General features: G+C 43.7%; 1 protein-coding gene across 1 annotated transcript in view; it reads right to left on the reverse strand.

Annotated features, from left to right (window-relative positions):
• The window catches only part of ifih1 (interferon induced with helicase C domain 1), a 128473-nt gene that overhangs the window by 83450 nt on the left and 27837 nt on the right, over positions 1-17186 (reverse strand). The window contains exon 5 of the mRNA XM_084309410.1: positions 1866-2095. Within this exon, the coding sequence (XP_084165536.1) occupies positions 1866-2095 (230 nt within the window). The remainder of the gene's footprint in view (positions 1-1865; positions 2096-17186) is intronic.

Raw genomic sequence — 17186 nt, forward strand, 5'->3', positions numbered from 1 at the left:
ACAGAAGTACATATCCAGATTCTTTCTTGGCTTTGGCCTTCATCAGGGAAGAGAAATGAGGAGCTATCCCAAATGTGGTGAGGTATGCCACTTTATTCTCCCCACAAGTAAATTGTTTTGCTATCTCACTGTCAGGAAACATTGTTTGAAACATGGCCCCCGTGTCATTACATGAATGGTAGGAATAGTGGCTGGTTACAGCTTTTGTTGCCCAGCATATTTCAGCTTGAAGTGTTGGATTAGAGGTAACAAATGATTTAATGGTGCCTGTGGTGTTGCTAGTTGACTGGTTCTTGGATGAGCCTGTGGATGGTAGAGGGGCAACTCCACTGCAAGCTACTCCACTGGCTGCTTCCACTGTACTGGCTCTCACTACACTGCTGCTTGTTGGTGTGGATGTAGCTGTGCTGCTTGATGCATTGCTTGTCTGCTGGAAATAATCCACTAATGCAGGACCTGGATTTAGTCGTGCTTTCATCAGAATTTGATGCTTCTTGCCTAAATAAAAAGGAGCAACATCATGTTATAAATAAAACAAAGTGTTTTAATTTAATCTCACTGGTTGCACTTAATTTTAAGAGTGTTTATTGTTTAATGTTGACATCTAATCTAAATGGATCATTATGATATTATGCATTTATATTTCATTTTCATTTATAGGCTACTGCCTATGAATTTTAGAGCCTAATGGTGGCCTGGAATGAACTAACTACATTATTATCCATGTAATTAACTGTAAAGTTCACGTTAGCTGTTAGATTGCATATTCCATAAATAAACATGCTAAAATTGGCCTGGCTCGTCACGTTTGATTGAAAACGTTATTAACAGATTGCAGAATGGGTACAGTACAGTACAGCTCAATACACACAATTGTTAAGGGGATGCAGACCAGAGCAATACTTTAGTCTTGTTTACATCAGGGTCCCCCATTTTCAATTCATCATAACATTTATGACATACACATATACAGTACGTTACTGCGTTCCAACCAACAACTGCTCCACACCAGTCTCCGTAAATGTTCCGTTATAAAAATAAAATACCATTTCAATACACAACAAGTGAAAGGAAATTAGCTAACGTTGATTCGCCTAACGTTAACGCTTTGCTAACTTACATGGTGCGTATTTCAAAACACTGCGGTGAAAACAGAGTCCGGTAAACACAAGTTTGTAATTCCAATAGTGTATTCTGCCTGGGCTGTTACTTGACTATTTCGATTATTGAAGTGGTATTTTTAAAACTAACATTTACGGAGACCGGTGTGGAGCACTTGTAGTGTCGAGCCAGGCTGAGACACGTTAATATTATGATCCATTAGCTCACCTTGCATGTGGCTCGAAAGTGCACTCTCCCCCATCGTAAAAATCTTCAAGTCCTTTCTGCATATTTTGCAGACGGCTACTCGAGCATGTTCTCCTCTTTTCAACCATGACTTATATTTGATATTTTCGAGCCAGAGCTCATTGAAACGACAGCCTCCCGGCATTTTTGACCACACACACGCGCGCGCTGTTCTCAGATGGCACAGCTAAAAACACTACGGGTCGAGGCGAGCCACATTTCATTTTGCGTGAAAGGCGATTGCAAAATAAGCTCACTCGAATCGCTCCGACTTATTTTATTTCTTTGTCTAAACAAACCAAACTATTCAGTCAGATAGCGATTTATTATTAAAGTATAAAGTGCAATTACAATTTCAGTAACTTTCCAGCACTTTATACACAATTCAAGCACATTTAAAACCTTGAAAACAGCACATTGAAATACAAGCATTTTCAAGGAATTCCAGCACCCGTACGAACCCTGAATAAAGACCTTTCTGATTTTGATCTGACAAGAATCCATCAGGGTCGTAGTACCTTGTTAACCAGGACGATCACTTTCCCCTTGTGCCCCTCCCTCCTCCTGGAGTCCAGATGTGCTTTGGTGATGTACACGGCCACTCTGGTTTTACCACTTCCTGTCGGCAGGCACACGATGACGTTCTTCCCCTCCAGGGCGGGCCCGGCGACGTCCATTTGATAATCTCGCAGGACAATGTCAGCCTTTTCCAGGCCTCCGGCGACTGCTGCGGTGGTGCCCATCCCGTCTGTGAAGCAGAGCAGAAGTTCAGACCCAGAGCCACGGCCGCAACCTGCAATTACAAACGCTCACAGAGTTCCCAGGATGCTATGGCTAAAGGAAAACGCTCACAGAGTTCCCAGGACACTATGACTAAAGGCAAACGCTCAGAGTTCCCAGGACGCTATGGCTACAGACAAACGCTCACAGAATTACTAGGACGTTATGGCTACAGGCAAACGCTCACAGAGTTACCAGGACGCTATGGCTACAGGCAAACACTCACAGAGTTACCAGGACGCTATGGCTACAGGCAAACGCTCACAGAGTTACCAGGACGCTATGGCTACAGGCAAACGCTCACAGAGTTACCAGGACGATATGGCTACAGGCAAACGCTCAGAGTTACCAGGACGCTATGGCTACAGGCAAACGCTCACAGAGGTACCAGGACGCTATGGCTAAAGGCAAACGCTCACAGAGTTCCCAGGACGTTATGGCTACAGGCCAATACTGACAGAGTTCCCAGGACATTATGGCTACAGGCAAATGCTCACAGAGTTCCCAGGACGTTATGGCTACAGGCAAACGCTCACAGAGTTCCCAGGACGTTATGGCTACAGGAAAACGCTCAGAGTTCCCAGGACGTTATGGCTACAGGCAAATGCTCACAAAGTTCCCAGGACGTTATGGCCACAGGCAAACGCTCACAGAGTTCCCAGGACGTTATGGCTAAAGGCTAGGGATGGGTACCTTTCACATTTGAACCGATACGGTACCGGTACCTGTGAATCGATACCGGTACCCAACGGTACCTTTTTTCGGTACTTTAGTCTCAAGAAATGTAATTTACCTACCTCAGTCGAAAAGAAAAAAAATCCAAACTTCAAATAACTACAATTTCGACAGTTTTCGGTTTGCCATTGCTCTGACTGCTTTGTTGTTGAATCAAGTCAAATCCTAGGTAAGCATATATTGTGCGTGTGAACGTTGACATGAAAAGAAAAAAGGTAAAAAATTAAATAAATGTAATTTTTTTTTTTTTTTTTGGTATCTCACTTGAATCGATACTCGGTAGTACCGACGTGTTTCGGTTCGGTAGCTCAAAAGTACCGAATTCGGTACCCATCCCTACTAAAGGCAAACGCTCACAGGGTTCCCAGGACGTTATGGCTAAAGGCAAACGCTCAGAGTTCCCAGGACGTTATGGCTACAGGCAAACGCTCACAGAGTTCCCAGGACGCTATGGCTACAGGCAAACACTCACAGAGTTCCCAGGACGTTATGGCTACAGGCAAATGCTCACAGAGTTCCCAGGACGTTATGGCTACAGGCAAACGCTCACAGAGTTCCCAGGACGTTATGGCTACAGGCAAACGCTCACAGAGTTCCCAGGACGTTATGGCTAAAGGCAAATGCTCACAGAGTTCCCAGGACGTTATGGCTAAGAGGCAAGCAAACACTCACAGAGTTCCCAGGACGTTATGGCTAAAGGCAAACACTCACAGAGTTCCCAGGACGTTATGGCTACAGGCAAACTCTCACAGAGTTCCCAGGACGTTATGGCTACAGGCAAACGCTCACAGAGTTCCCAGGACGCTATGGCTACAGGCAAACGCTCACAGAGTTCCCAGGACGTTATGGCTACAGGCAAAAGATTGCAGGCAAAAGATTGCAGTGACTGTTCTATGTGCACCACAGAGGCCACGGATCAGCTTCTTACCGTCTTCTGTCCGCGGTCTGTCAACGTGGTTTAGAGTTCATCGCTGGGTTAAGTACTTCTATTCTATTCTCATAATATGCTTACTACATATATCTATTCTATTCACATAATATGTTTGAAAGTATTGCTTACCACTTGTATCTATTGCTATGTCTGCCCATCACAATCAAGCAAACTGTCTAACGCCTGTCCCGTCTCCCTGTCTCCGGCTGTCTCGTAGTGATTGCCGGAATGTTGGACGTCCCGTGATGATGACCGGGAGGATGCGACCCTCTCTGCGCTGACCCCCTTGCCTCAAATAGATCCGCCATCAGCTCTATTTTTTATCTTTCAAAATGTTCAGTTGCTATTGCATGCACTTATCTGTGTTTCATTCAGTTCCCAGGACGTTATGGCTACAGGCAAACGCTCACAGAGTTACCAGGACGCTATGGCTACAGGCAAACGCTCAGAGTTACCAGGACGCTATGGCTACAGGCAAACGCTCACAGAGGTACCAGGACGCTATGGCTAAAGGCAAACGCTCACAGAGTTCCCAGGACGTTATGGCTACAGGCCAATACTGACAGAGTTCCCAGGACATTATGGCTACAGGCAAATGCTCACAGAGTTCCCAGGACGTTATGGCTACAGGCAAACGCTCACAGAGTTCCCAGGACGTTATGGCTACAGGAAAACGCTCAGAGTTCCCAGGACGTTATGGCTACAGGCAAATGCTCACAAAGTTCCCAGGACGTTATGGCCACAGGCAAACGCTCACAGAGTTCCCAGGACGTTATGGCTAAAGGCTAGGGATGGGTACCTTTCACATTTGAACCGATACGGTACCGGTACCTGTGAATCGATACCGGTACCCAACGGTACCTTTTTTCGGTACTTTAGTCTCAAGAAATGTAATTTACCTACCTCAGTCGAAAAGAAAAAAAATCCAAACTTCAAATAACTACAATTTCGACAGTTTTCGGTTTGCCATTGCTCTGACTGCTTTGTTGTTGAATCAAGTCAAATCCTAGGTAAGCATATATTGTGCGTGTGAACGTTGACATGAAAAGAAAAAAGGTAAAAAATTAAATAAATGTAATTTTTTTTTTTTTTTTTTGGTATCTCACTTGAATCGATACTCGGTAGTACCGACGTGTTTCGGTTCGGTAGCTCAAAAGTACCGAATTCGGTACCCATCCCTACTAAAGGCAAACGCTCACAGGGTTCCCAGGACGTTATGGCTAAAGGCAAACGCTCAGAGTTCCCAGGACGTTATGGCTACAGGCAAACGCTCACAGAGTTCCCAGGACGCTATGGCTACAGGCAAACACTCACAGAGTTCCCAGGACGTTATGGCTACAGGCAAATGCTCACAGAGTTCCCAGGACGTTATGGCTACAGGCAAACGCTCACAGAGTTCCCAGGACGTTATGGCTACAGGCAAACGCTCACAGAGTTCCCAGGACGTTATGGCTAAAGGCAAATGCTCACAGAGTTCCCAGGACGTTATGGCTACAGGGCAGGCAAACACTCACAGAGTTCCCAGGACGTTATGGCTAAAGGCAAACACTCACAGAGTTCCCAGGACGTTATGGCTACAGGCAAACTCTCACAGAGTTCCCAGGACGTTATGGCTACAGGCAAACGCTCACAGAGTTCCCAGGACGCTATGGCTACAGGCAAACGCTCACAGAGTTCCCAGGACGTTATGGCTACAGGCAAAAGATTGCAGGCAAAAGATTGCAGTGACTGTTCTATGTGCACCACAGAGGCCACGGATCAGCTTCTTACCGTCTTCTGTCCGCGGTCTGTCAACGTGGTTTAGAGTTCATCGCTGGGTTAAGTACTTCTATTCTATTCTCATAATATGCTTACTACATATATCTATTCTATTCACATAATATGTTTGAAAGTATTGCTTACCACTTGTATCTATTGCTATGTCTGCCCATCACAATCAAGCAAACTGTCTAACGCCTGTCCCGTCTCCCTGTCTCCGGCTGTCTCGTAGTGATTGCCGGAATGTTGGACGTCCCGTGATGATGACCGGGAGGATGCGACCCTCTCTGCGCTGACCCCCTTGCCTCAAATAGATCCGCCATCAGCTCTATTTTTTATCTTTCAAAATGTTCAGTTGCTATTGCATGCACTTATCTGTGTTTCATTCAGTTCCCAGGACGTTATGGCTACAGGCAAACGCTCACAGAGTTCCCAGGATGCTATGGCTACAGGCCAATACTCACAGAGTTCCCAGGACGTTATGGCTACAGGCCATGCACTTATCTGTGTTTCATTACACTTATGAGTGCATGCTTACCAACTGTTTCGCCTGTTTTATTGCAACACTACTATCACCGACATCTAAAAAGGGAGATCCCCCCTTGAATGGCCCTTCTAAGGTTGCTCTCCTCCACATTGCCTGTGGTGCATTTTTTCCTATTGCTAGGTTTTAGTGCGTTTTTCCTTACCTTTGCATGGGGTATGTCTGGGAGTGTTGCATTTATTTTATTTATAAAAAATAATTGGACTTTATGGTGTTTTTGTTTTGTTCTTGATTTATTGTGATGTTTCTCCTTGACTTGTTTAAAGAAGACGTGTCCGGCCCATGGGGACATTAACGTGTGTTTGATTTTGATTTGTTATACATAAGACTGAACCAACACCCATGGTGTTATACATCAGACTGAACCAACACCCATGGTGTTATACAGTGTTGCGTTGCTGATATCAAACCTGGTTGCACGCACTCTAATAACGCCACGTGCCGGGCGCAAATGTTCCCTCACATAAGCACAGACTAAAGACAGTGCCTAATTGCCTCTACGAATCATTCACACGTTTTGTATTTGAACACACCTGACGCCCGGCGCTATTGATATGCAAAGTAGCCATTGGGTACTTAGCGAGTTGGCGCATCAGTCGAGTGCAGCGCATTCCTGTGTGCATGCGCGTGCACATCCGTGCATGTGCGTGCACGCGCTTCTGCTCACAAAAGCTTGGTTGCACGTCATGCAACCCCGTCCCGTGAGCAATGCACCTCTGGTTATACATCAGACTGAACCAACACCCATGGTGTTATACATCAGACTGAACCAACACCCATGGCGTTATACATCAGACTGAACCAACACCCATGGTGTTAGACAGCAGACTGAACCAACACCCATGGTGTTAGGCTTTGTGTCCACCGGGGACGTTTTTTTCAAGGCGGACCGCTTTTGAAAAGCAAAAATATGCATGCTCAGAGCGTCCAGAACTAGTTTCAACTTTAGGCGCTGGGAGCGCTCCGCCCAAAAACACTAGCCGCAGAGAGCGCTAAAACGCGAGGCTGGGAAAAGGAGCGCGCCTGTCGCGTCTGTAGCATAGAAATGAATGACAGAAAGGAGCTGACAACTCATAAAACTCCCCGGTCGATACGGGCCCTTATACATCAGACTGAACCAACACCCATGGTGTTATACATCAGACTGAACCAACACCCATGGTGTTATACATCAGACTGAACCAACACCCATGGTGTTATACATCAGACTGAACCAACACCCATGGTGTTATACATCAGACTGAACCAACATCCATGGTGTTATACATCAGACTGAACCAACACCCATGGTGTTATACATCAGACTGAACCAACATCCATGGTGTTACACCCCTTCCTGACAGGCAGCGACGCGAGCGAGCGTGATTGCGAAAATGATTAAAATGTATTCGTTTCAATCAGACTATCCTGATCTGCCGCAAGCGACAGCAGACTGAGCGGCGATGTCGTTCCCCCCTCAAATATTCGCTCGCTGTGTCTCTAGTTGAGCGATTACGCATCCGAGTCGCGCCCCTAAACACTTTTTATTGGTCGAGAATCGCAGGCTGCTTTGCCCCCTGTTCCTGGTAACACACACACACACACACAGACATACTCGGACACGCGCCGCGTCATATCAGGACAGTGTCGCGCGCGATTTTGTCTCCAGTTCGCTCGCTCGCTGCCTGTCAGGAACCGGTGTTATACATCAGACTGAACCAACATCAATCAATCAATCAATCAAATGTATTTGTATAGCACATTTAGACATGACACTTGTCAACCAAAGTGCTTCACAGTAAGTCACATAGCTAAAAACAAAGAAAAGCGCTAAAGTATAGAATAAACAGAAAATATAAACAACCAACAGATGGACAAAGAAACAAAACAACACGTCAACAAGCAAGGCAAGAGTCAGAGTGAGTGAGGGAAGGCCAGGGAGTATAGATGGGTTTTGAGTTTAGATTTAAAAGACTCGACGGGTGCAGATTTGATGGACATGGGTAGAGCCATATGAATTCCATTTTATTTGTTCCCAAATTCCGTTTTTTCCGTTTTAAAGGGGAACTATCTTATAAATGGCCTTTTTGAGTGTTTAGCATTGTTTCCTAGCTATGTGAACTTATATTAATATGATCTATGTCTCAAAATTCTCATATTGGCGCATTCTTCCAATTCTCCTCTCACAATATTCACCCTCACTGAACTGAGTCATTTGAAAATGTGCTGATATGTGATGTCAGAAAGACACCGCTGCATGTTAATGTTCAGGCGAAGACGACGCTGCGCAGTGGTTTAGGAGCCCAGGCTCAAAACAGCTCGAGATCTTGAGGTAGAAAAATGCTGTTTTTGAGGACTTGATTAGAAATACAAAACAATGGATAAAAAAAAGATATATATTACAGAGGTGTTCCATAGACTCACAGGAATTGTGTAAAAGTGCCCAAATAGTGAAAGAAATAGTAAAATAGTTCCCCTTTAATATTTCTGAATTCTGTATTTTGCTTTTTATGCTCATTTTACCATCAGAAATAGTGTTTAATAAGTGGGAATGAATAAATGTCCACAATTGAATAAGATATAACAGTCCATTTAATGTTTTTAAGTGCTGCAACTCAGAAATACAGTTCAATTTTACACAATATTTTTCAAATAATATTGTGACAAAATAAAAATACACATTTCAAGTGTAAACAATAGATACAGCTAGCTACTACTGACATTATCACAATGACAATATCAGTAGCCTAGCTATATCTATTATATTGTGATGCAATATAGTAATGCATAATTTAGGCACCTTTAGTTTATTTAGTTTATAAAGGACAGTGTATAATGATAATCGTTTGCATTAAACAAATGGATGGGTACACTAGATTTAAATAGAAGCTATCATTTCCATCTATAGTCCTATGTACTGTAACGTTACATAGCTATTTAAGTTTATTTAGTTTATAAAGGACAGTGTGTAATGACAATAGTTTGCATTAAACAAATGGATGGGTGCACCAGATTTAGCAAGAAGCTATCATTTCCTAATAGTCCTATGTACTGTAACGTTACATAGCTATTTAATCACAATAGTGTCGCACGTGTTTTTGCGGGTCCAGTCCACGGAACGTTGACAGAATTAGCAAAACACCTTATCGCCGGAGGCATAAAAGTCATTAGGATACTGTTCTGCTCTGAATTGAGGGCTTATTTAGGAATGTCTTAGCTTCTTGACGATGTTAACACCAAAGCAGCCAGACGTTTGAGCACTGCTGCGTGTTGTGTGTAACCTGCTGTAGTGTCCCCGCCTCCCCGATCATGTTTGCTTTGCACCAAACGTTCCACCCAAAAACGGAATTTCAGTCCAGATTAGGCCAAATTCTGCAATATTCAATTCCGCGATTCCGTCCGCGATTCCGTGAACGCGGATTTCATATGGCTCTAGACATGTGGATGCTGTTCCAGAGGTCAGGGGCTGCTACAGCAAAAGCACAGTATGATTTACATTACTGTCTATGATGGCATAGTTCTTTAAGAATTCTGTCCATAGAGGCAATTGCACAAAATAAACGTGTGGAATCTGACCCCAGACGTGTTCTGGTTCCTTTACTACATTGTTCCTATTTGCACTGTGGACAGTGGACTTGCGATGGTCATGTGTCTGGTATGCTGTGCCCAGAGAAAGCTGTAAACCAAACCAGTTAGACAGTTGGATCAGACTGGTTTGGATCATGCTAGCAGACGGCTCATTCTCTAGTCAGCTAAACGCTGGCTGAGAGATCAAAAACTGAGTTCTACATCCCTCCCCACCAGTAATGAGTTCTACACCCCCCCCAGTAATGAGTTCTACACCCCCCCCCCCCCCCCCCCAGTAATGAGTTCTACATCCCTCCCCCCTAGTAATGAGTTCTACACCCCCCCAGTAATGAGTTATACATCCCCCCCCCCAGTAATGAGTTGTACACCCCCCCCCCAGTAATGAGTTCTACATCCCCCCCAGTAATGAGTTGTACACCCCCCCCCCCAGTAATGAGTTCTACATCCCCCCCAGTAATGAGTTCTACATCCCTCCCCCCCAGTAATGAGTTCTACATCCCTCCCCCCCAGTAATGAGTTCTACATCCCTCCCCCCCAGTAATGAGTTCTACAGCTCTCCCCCCCAGTAATGAGTTCTACACCCCCCCCAGTAATGAGTTCTACATCCCCCCCAGTAATGAGTTCTACACCCCCCCCCAGTAATGAGTTCTACAGCTCTCCCCCCCAGTAATGAGTTCTACATCCCTCCCCCCCCAGTAATGAGTTCTACATCCCCCCCAGTAATGAGTTCTACATCCCCCCCAGTAATGAGTTCTACATCAGTCCCCCAGTAATGAGTTCTACATCCCCCCCAGTAATGAGTTCTACACCCCCCCCCCCCCCCCCCAGTAATGAGTTCTACAGCTCTCCCCCCCCAGTAATGAGTTCTACATCCCTCCCCCCCAGTAATGAGTTCTACATCCCTCCCCCCTAGTAATGAGTTCTACATCCCTCCCCCCCCAGTAATGAGTTCTACATCCCCCCCAGTAATGAGTTCTACACCCCCCCCCCCCCCCCCAGTAATGAGTTCTACAGCTCTCCCCCCCAGTAATGAGTTCTACATCCCTCCCCCCCAGTAATGAGTTCTACATCCCTCCCCCCTAGTAATGAGTTCTACATCCCTCCCCCCCAGTAATGAGTTCTACATCCCTCCCCCCTAGTAATGAATTCTACATCCCCCCCAGTAATGAGTTCTACAGCTCTTCCCCCTAGTAATGAGTTATACACCCCCCCCCCCCCAGTAATGAGTTCTACACCCCCCCCCCCAGTAATGAGTTCTACATCCCTCCCCCCCAGTAATGAGTTCTACACCCCCCCCCCCCAGTAATGAGTTCTACACCCCCCCCCAGTAATGAGTTCTACACCCCCCCCCCCAGTAATGAGTTCTACACCCCCCCCCCAGTAATGAGTTCTACACCCCCCCCAGTAATGAGTTCTACATCACTCCCCCCCAGTAATGAGTTCTACATCCCTCCCCCCTAGTAATGAGTTCTACATCTCTCCCCCCCCAGTAATGAGTTCAGATGCAAAAATGTTTGTTATTCAGTGGAAAAAACGTTTAAATGTCTGCCTCAGGCTTAGCATGCAAGGGTCAAGGTGCCGTCTGACAGAATTGCGTGACATTGCACTGTAGCAGTACAAGGTTGGGGAGATACAGTAAGTAAAGGGCTTAAAGGAACACGCCAACATTTTGGGAAATTAGCTTACCATCTTCTCCAGAGAGAGACAAGAAGATAGATACCAGTTTCCTTTCTGTGCGTTCAGTAGAAAGCTATCTGGCTGCACGTTAAGCCTAGCTCAGCACAATGAATGGAAGCGGACAGTGCCGGTTAGCCTAGACATTCTCCAACTAACACCTCTCCCGAAGGCTAACCGGCACTGTCCGCTTCCATTCATTGTGCTAAGCTAGGCTAACGTGCAGCCAGATAGCTTTTCTACTGAACGCACAGTAGTGACCTTTTTTTTTTTTTACTTCTAATTTACATGCTATACTATGTTATTTTATTTCATACTTATCTTGTCTTGCACAGTCTCTGGAGCGTAACAGTAAGAAGCATTTTGTATAAAAGTATTCTGTACTTCTGTATGACAACTATTAAAGAAACTTGAAACTTGAAACTTGAGAAAACTGGTATCTACCTTCTCGTCTCTCTCTGGAGAAGACGATGAGCTAATTTCCCAAAATGGTGGGGTGTTACTTTAAACCCAATAGGAAGTAGACAGTGGCCTCTGAGCAGCCCTGCACTTTTGTTAGCGGCTCCCAGACCCTGAACTTATTAGGGAGGAAATCCAACCGCTAGACACCTTGCCAACATGTTAGAAAGCCCGGAGGGACCGCTGTTTTCTGCATGAGTCAGAAACTGTAATCCAATAGGTTTCAGCGGCAGCCCGTGGACACGTAACGGAACACACACGTGACTTGTTTTAACCCTTTCACTGCCACACTACCAAAGGGTTAACCCTTTCACTGTGACAATACACCACGCCACACGACACAGGGTTAACCCTGTGGTATAATATAATATTCTCATGTAAATATATTCCCCTCCCCTTTCTCCCCTTGCCTGTGCCCCCCCCCCCTCTCTGTGGAGTGGGACACCCCCCCCCCCTTTTTCTCCCCAATCCTGTGCCCCTCTCCCCAAACCTGTATCCCCCCCCCATTTGACCTATCAAATGGGACCACATCCCCCCCTTGTTAACTATATAATGCTCCTCCCGAGCACAATCCAGGTCTTCTTACCTGGGTCATTTCAGCTGATCACCTGGGGGAAGCCCTCAGCCATTCTCTCTATGTATTCTATCTGTTTGGTTAATAAACCTTGTTATTATCCAAACCTCGGTTGACTGAGAACATTCTTCTTCAGAATATCCCACAACCCTATCACCACCACACTACAGAAGGTTAACCCTTTCACTACCACATGACAGACGGTTTAACAGTCTGTCGTGTGGTAGTGAAAGGATTAACCTTCTGTAGTGTGGTGGTGAAAGGGTTAAGGGGAAGGCAAAGCAGATACATTGTGCTCAGCTCAAACCGTGCAGGTTTATTAGGGGGGAATTGTTTGACACAGATTTAAAATACAACACTACTATAATCACAGTCAAGACGGTAGGTGTGCTCCCCTGCATCCGAGAATAGCGCTACAACGCTGGTAATGTGAGAGAAAGAGAACACCCTGCACACATGGTGTCACGAGAGGCTAGTCTGCTGGACAGGGCCTGTGTGTGTGTGTGTGTGCGTGTGTGTGGTGTCCAACTTCACCTGCTCTTTAGATGTTAAGCTTAGTGATCAGATACTGTAACATTGAATTCTGAAACTAGACACTCTATGGGTCGGTTTAGAACCTTGATTCAGGTCACCGCAATAATGTAATTGTTTTTAAATGGTTACCTCTGTATTTTAACTATTTACATCTCCTTTGTTTTTTAAATGTGCTCTGAATTGTTCCGATGTTTCTGTATTTATTAACGTACCGTGACACTTGTGACGGTAATATCTCGACGACACTGTAAATGAGTTTAACTACTCAGTGTATTGATCGAGTATAAATAAAGATTGAATGAATTCCCTTGTTTGTTTTATTAGCTGCCGATTGAATGACTGCTAGCTAGTCTTCCAGGAAATGACACAACAGAATACAAATACAGAATGTATGTACTTAGTAATACAAATTAAATAATGAAGAAAATAAAAAAAGATAACTCCACTGAAAAGATAATTAAACAGTAAACGGATTGCATTTATATAGAAGCGCTTTACAACTTATGCTACACATTCACACACTGACGGACCATGCAAGATGCCAACCTGTTCATCGGGAGCAGTTAGGGGTTAGTAAGTGTCTTGCTCAAGGACACTTCGACACGCTGCCCGGGAGGAGCCAGAATCTAACCGGGAACCTTCTGATTATTACCAGACAACCGTTCTACCTCCTGAGCCACTGTCACTCCCTATTGAACAATAACAATATGTAACAACCATCAAATGCACTCACAGCTCACAGCACACACATCCACACACACTTTAAACATACAACTCACTGCAGCACCCACTTTAACCACTTTAGAACACCTAAGCACACTTTATATTTATTGGTAAAGAATTTGCACTACAACCCATACCTCATTACACCTTACTGTAAATTGTACCTAAATTGTACCTCATCCTTTGCACTGTATATCATATTGTATGGTAACTCAGTTACTTCTATTCTACATTGAGCATTGTATATAGTATATACTGAATTTTTTTGTCCACGTACTTGACTTCTATTTTATACTTGCTAGACTTATTTTATACTTATCTATTTTTGCCTAGCACAGTCTCTGGAACGTAACAGCATTTTGTATAAAAGTATTCTGTACTTCTGTATGACAACTAATAAAGAAACTTGAACTATTGGAAGTGAAGTCTTGTGTGTCATGTTATAAGCAGAATTATGTATAATTATAACACAATTGTAGACAAGTTATTCTTAGCGTATATATATATATCCACATCTGTCTGTACATACCTGCATATAATCCTTTTTACGTATCTGTAGATACTATATCTATATCTGTACATATCCCTTACCTACTCTTACTAGTTATGCTGCTGGCCAGTATGACTTACTACCATAGTGTCTTTATACCTGTATCACTGTCCATATTAACACTACAACTCTGTACATACATCTGATTAGCACTATTACTCAGTAGTACTCATTTATATATCCTATACCCAGATTAATCATATTGTACATTGTATATTACTATTGCACTTTACTGTTACATTTGCACTCTGGTTGGATGCCAAACTTCTTTTCGTTGTACTGTACTTGTGCTGCATGATGACAAACAATACATTTGAATCTAATCGAATCTAGTGATGCAAGTGATCTCTTGTGTGTCATGTCCTAAGCAGAAGTATGTATAATTATAACACAATTTTAGACAAGTAACCAATGTTTGTGATTATGAATAAAGACATATGAACATAATGACGATGTGTAGTTCACTGACTAGAGGATGAACACCAGCAGGCTCAGTGTTTCCAAACCAGCCTCACCCACACCAGAAATGTACTGTATGCATGCATGGCTCTGTGAAGCACTTTATATATAAAAGTGCCCACCAGATGGCTTGTGTTATGTTACATAATGATGTCATTGCTGTAGACCTTCAGGAACACAATTGCAAAGTCCACTCCTGTATGAGGAGCGGAGGAGAACTGCCAGGACCGCTCGACAGCGCCGGTTGTTCTGTACAGTAAATCCAGGGGTATAAAGTACTTGAGTAATTGTACTTCGTTACAATACTTAAGTACTGTTTTGGGGGATTTGTACTTTACTCAAGTATTATTAGGTTTGTATACTTGTACTCAATTACATTTCAGAAGAAAACAAACATACTTTTTACTCCTTACATTTAAAATGCAGACCTACAAAGTACAAAGTACAAATATCGCAGGTCCAACAATTTTAATGAGTATATTTGTTTCTCTGGCTGAACTAACGTTAACGTTATTAATCCCGCGGCCACACTTTATTTAAAAACAGCCAATCAAATCCCGATCAATGGAAAATGAACCCGCCCATACCCATGCTGATTGGTCCTTGTGCAAGACTAGAAAGCGGGGATATTTGATTAAACACCTGCTATCAGAAGAATAGACAGTCAGAGTGACAAGCTACAGAAGATGGCCACAAACGATAGTACGAGTGATGAAGAGGACGAAACGGAACATTTCATTGCCCCGGAATAAAGAACGTTTTTACTTTAGTAAAGAAACGTTAGTACTTAAGTACTTTTAAAAGTAGAAACGTTTAGACTTTTACTCAAGTGTGTTTTTAGCCAGATACTCTGACTTTTACTTGAGTAAGATTTTGAGACAGTACCGATACTTTCACTTACCGTAAGTATAAGTTCTGGGTACTTTTTACACCCCTGAGTAAATCCCACTGTATATATCCCAGAGTCTGGGCCGAAGGAGACCCTACTGTACTTGGCTGTCACCACGGTGATCAGTACATGTTACCCGTACTGTATGAACTCTGCTGCCTATAATCAATTTATACCTACCTACGGCTTTCACTGTCTACAACTGCCCTACACTGTGATTATAGTAATCATAATAATCACAACTACCTACCTCATACTATAGTCTACTGTAGCAGAGTAGCCTATTGGCACTGCCCCTTTAAGGCAGGCAGTCTAATTGCCATATAGGACTCAGCTGAGTTGATTGCAGCATGGGGAGCAGAGCAAGCAAGCAGAGTGGAGTGAGAGCATGGGGAGCAGAGCAAGCAAGCAGAGTGGAGTGAGAGCAAGCAAAGACAGAGACCAAGCTTGAATGAAGAAAACAAAGAAAGCAATATAAATAAGTAGATTTGAAGGAAACAAAAATGGAGTTCTCATGGATCCAGTGGCACAGGATATGGCCGATCAGAGGTTCCAAGATCACCCTTGAAGAGAAGACACCAGTGGAGAGAAGGCACCAGTGAAACAGACTGATAAGTTATCACCGTCCTTTTCATTTCACTACTTCACTGAACTGTCATCTGTCTTCAAAACCCCAAATAACCTGGATTTGACCACGTTGCACGTTGACACTCAAGGTCTCCATTGACCCTGTTCTCCCAGCTCCCTCCTACAACCCCCAAGCTCTCCTCAGCCACCACTTCGGCCTACCCCAGCCTGCTCTCCCACACACACACACACACACTCACTGAGCACACACCCAATCCCCAATCTGGACTGTTTATTTATTTGACTCATTACCCATTTTTCACTTGTATTCTATGTATCTGTTTTGCACTTGATTCTTTTGAATACAATATATATATTATTTCCCTGAATACTGTTTGCCTGCCTCTTATTTCAAACCTTATCACATGCTGTTTTTTTGTAGTGGAGGTTACCTGGAGCTAGCCGGTAACAACAGTAAGCTTTAATTTTGTTTATTTAATTTATTGACAGGTTTTAGCCTGTCTGGTGCCCAATGCACACCACTGTAACATTTACACTTTGATTATATTGGGCTGACCACCGCTACACTACCCATATAACTCTGTATGATAGCAATAGTGCTATATATACATTTATATTTATAATCCTTTTGACATATCTGTACTTAACCCTTACCTACTCTACTAGTTATGCTGCTGGCCAGTACGACTTACTACAATAGTATCTTTATACCTGTATCACTGTACATACATCTGATTAGCACTATTACTTAGTAGTACTAATTTATATATTTCATACCCAGTTTAATCACATGTACATTGTATATTACTGTTGCACTTTACTGTTACATTTGCACTCTGGTTGGATGCCAAACTTCTTTTAGTTGTACTGTATGATAACAATATACATTTGAATCTAATCTAATCTAATCAAATACAGTTAATAACAGAATCGCACGGATCGACAGGAATCCTTTCCTGTTCCTTTACTTCACAGTCCGGCAGTATACAGTCGGCATGTGTTTGCAATTGAAGGCCTTGGCTCCGCTTGGTGCTCTTTAACCTCTGTGTGGTTAGTCACGCAGGCGGAACACGC

This window comes from Notolepis coatsorum (genome assembly GCF_963971535.1).
Source record: "Notolepis coatsorum genome assembly, chromosome: 3".
NCBI classification, from domain to species: Eukaryota; Metazoa; Chordata; class Actinopteri; order Aulopiformes; family Paralepididae; genus Notolepis; species Notolepis coatsorum.